This window comes from Amphimedon queenslandica, unplaced genomic scaffold, assembly GCF_000090795.2.
Source record: "Amphimedon queenslandica unplaced genomic scaffold, v1.1 AMPQUscaffold_1798_Cont26197, whole genome shotgun sequence".
NCBI classification, from domain to species: domain Eukaryota; kingdom Metazoa; phylum Porifera; class Demospongiae; order Haplosclerida; family Niphatidae; genus Amphimedon; species Amphimedon queenslandica.
In genome coordinates this window covers 1-1,217 of record NW_003557864.1, presented here as the reverse complement: position 1 = coordinate 1,217, position 1,217 = coordinate 1, and the positions used below count along the sequence as shown (strand labels likewise).

At 29.5% G+C, this 1,217-nt stretch overlaps 1 protein-coding gene across 1 annotated transcript; it reads right to left on the bottom strand.

Moving 5' to 3' along the window:
• Window positions 1–69: 69 nt before the first annotated feature.
• Window positions 70–1,149, bottom strand: LOC109593375 (uncharacterized). The gene is made up of 4 exons (XM_020008480.1): window positions 856–1,149; window positions 638–676; window positions 416–526; window positions 70–307 (listed from the first exon to the last, which is right to left on the bottom strand). Exons 1-4 carry the CDS (start codon window positions 1,147–1,149, stop codon window positions 245–247), a joined length of 507 nt encoding a protein of 168 aa, XP_019864039.1. The 3' UTR covers window positions 70–244.
• Window positions 1,150–1,217: the final 68 nt, after the last annotated feature.

Genomic DNA, 1,217 nt, shown 5'->3' with positions numbered 1-1,217 from the left:
ACATACAGAAGCTTGTGGATAATCATTCCATCAAATATGGTCCATCTTGATACAACTGAAAAAATGTTAGGCCAACACAAAATTTGGATGTTATATTATACATGGTAGCAGACATTAAAGTCAATGATATGCAGTAAGGAAAAATTTATTGTGAAAAAAAATAAGTCACAAAATGCCAAGGGAACAAACAAAATTACAAAATAAGAGTATACTAATAATATACTAATGATATACAAATAATATGTTACTTAGTAAACTCTTGAAGACGTGCCTGTACTTCCTCATCAGTTGCATCTTTACTTAGTCCCTAAATAAATATTGATACTATAAATAGAATATGGTGTAATGTTACTAAATATAGCATCTACAACTACTAATAACTATTAATAACTACTAATAACTATTAATAACTAACCAGGTTTATTCTCAGTGTTGTTTTCTCATCAATTTCAGGTGGCTCATTGATCTCCTGCAGTGACTCAGCAAATTTCAAATCTTCATTATAAGTTTCATTATTCAACTGCAGCTATACAGACAATACATCATAATACATCTATACTACTGTACACGTACATGTACATATTAATGTATAAAGATAATAAATAATAATAATAACAATAATATATATTAATATTACCTGCATATAACGGGCAATGCTTTCATCATCATTAACACCCTGTAAAGAGAGAAATAATAATAATAATAAATTAATAATAATAATAATAATAATAATAAATTAATAATAATAATAATAATAATAATAATAATAATAATAATAATAATAATAATAATAATAATAATAATAATAATAATAATAATAATAAATTAATAATAATAAATTGATACCTGGTCTACCTGGTCAGTGAATGAATAAGTTGCTCTCCTTCCTTTAGCGTCTTTATGAGACTCAGCCCCGCCCCCACTGGAATGACCTATAGTGTGTGCCTTCACTAACTGAGGTTGAGTCTTTGGGGGTGGGTCAGTAGGAGGAGTAGGAGTACCTTTATCTGACGGATTGGAAGAACTGGTGGGGGCTGGGTCTTTAATGGGAGTGGAGGTAACAGCTGCTGATAGAGCACTGCCGGGGAATAAATAAATAAATTCAAGTAATGCATAAATGCTACAACAACTTGATACGTACATGCACATATATATTGATGTACATGTATATTGATGTATTTAATGCTGTATGTGTAGAAAGTTTGAGCTATCTCCAC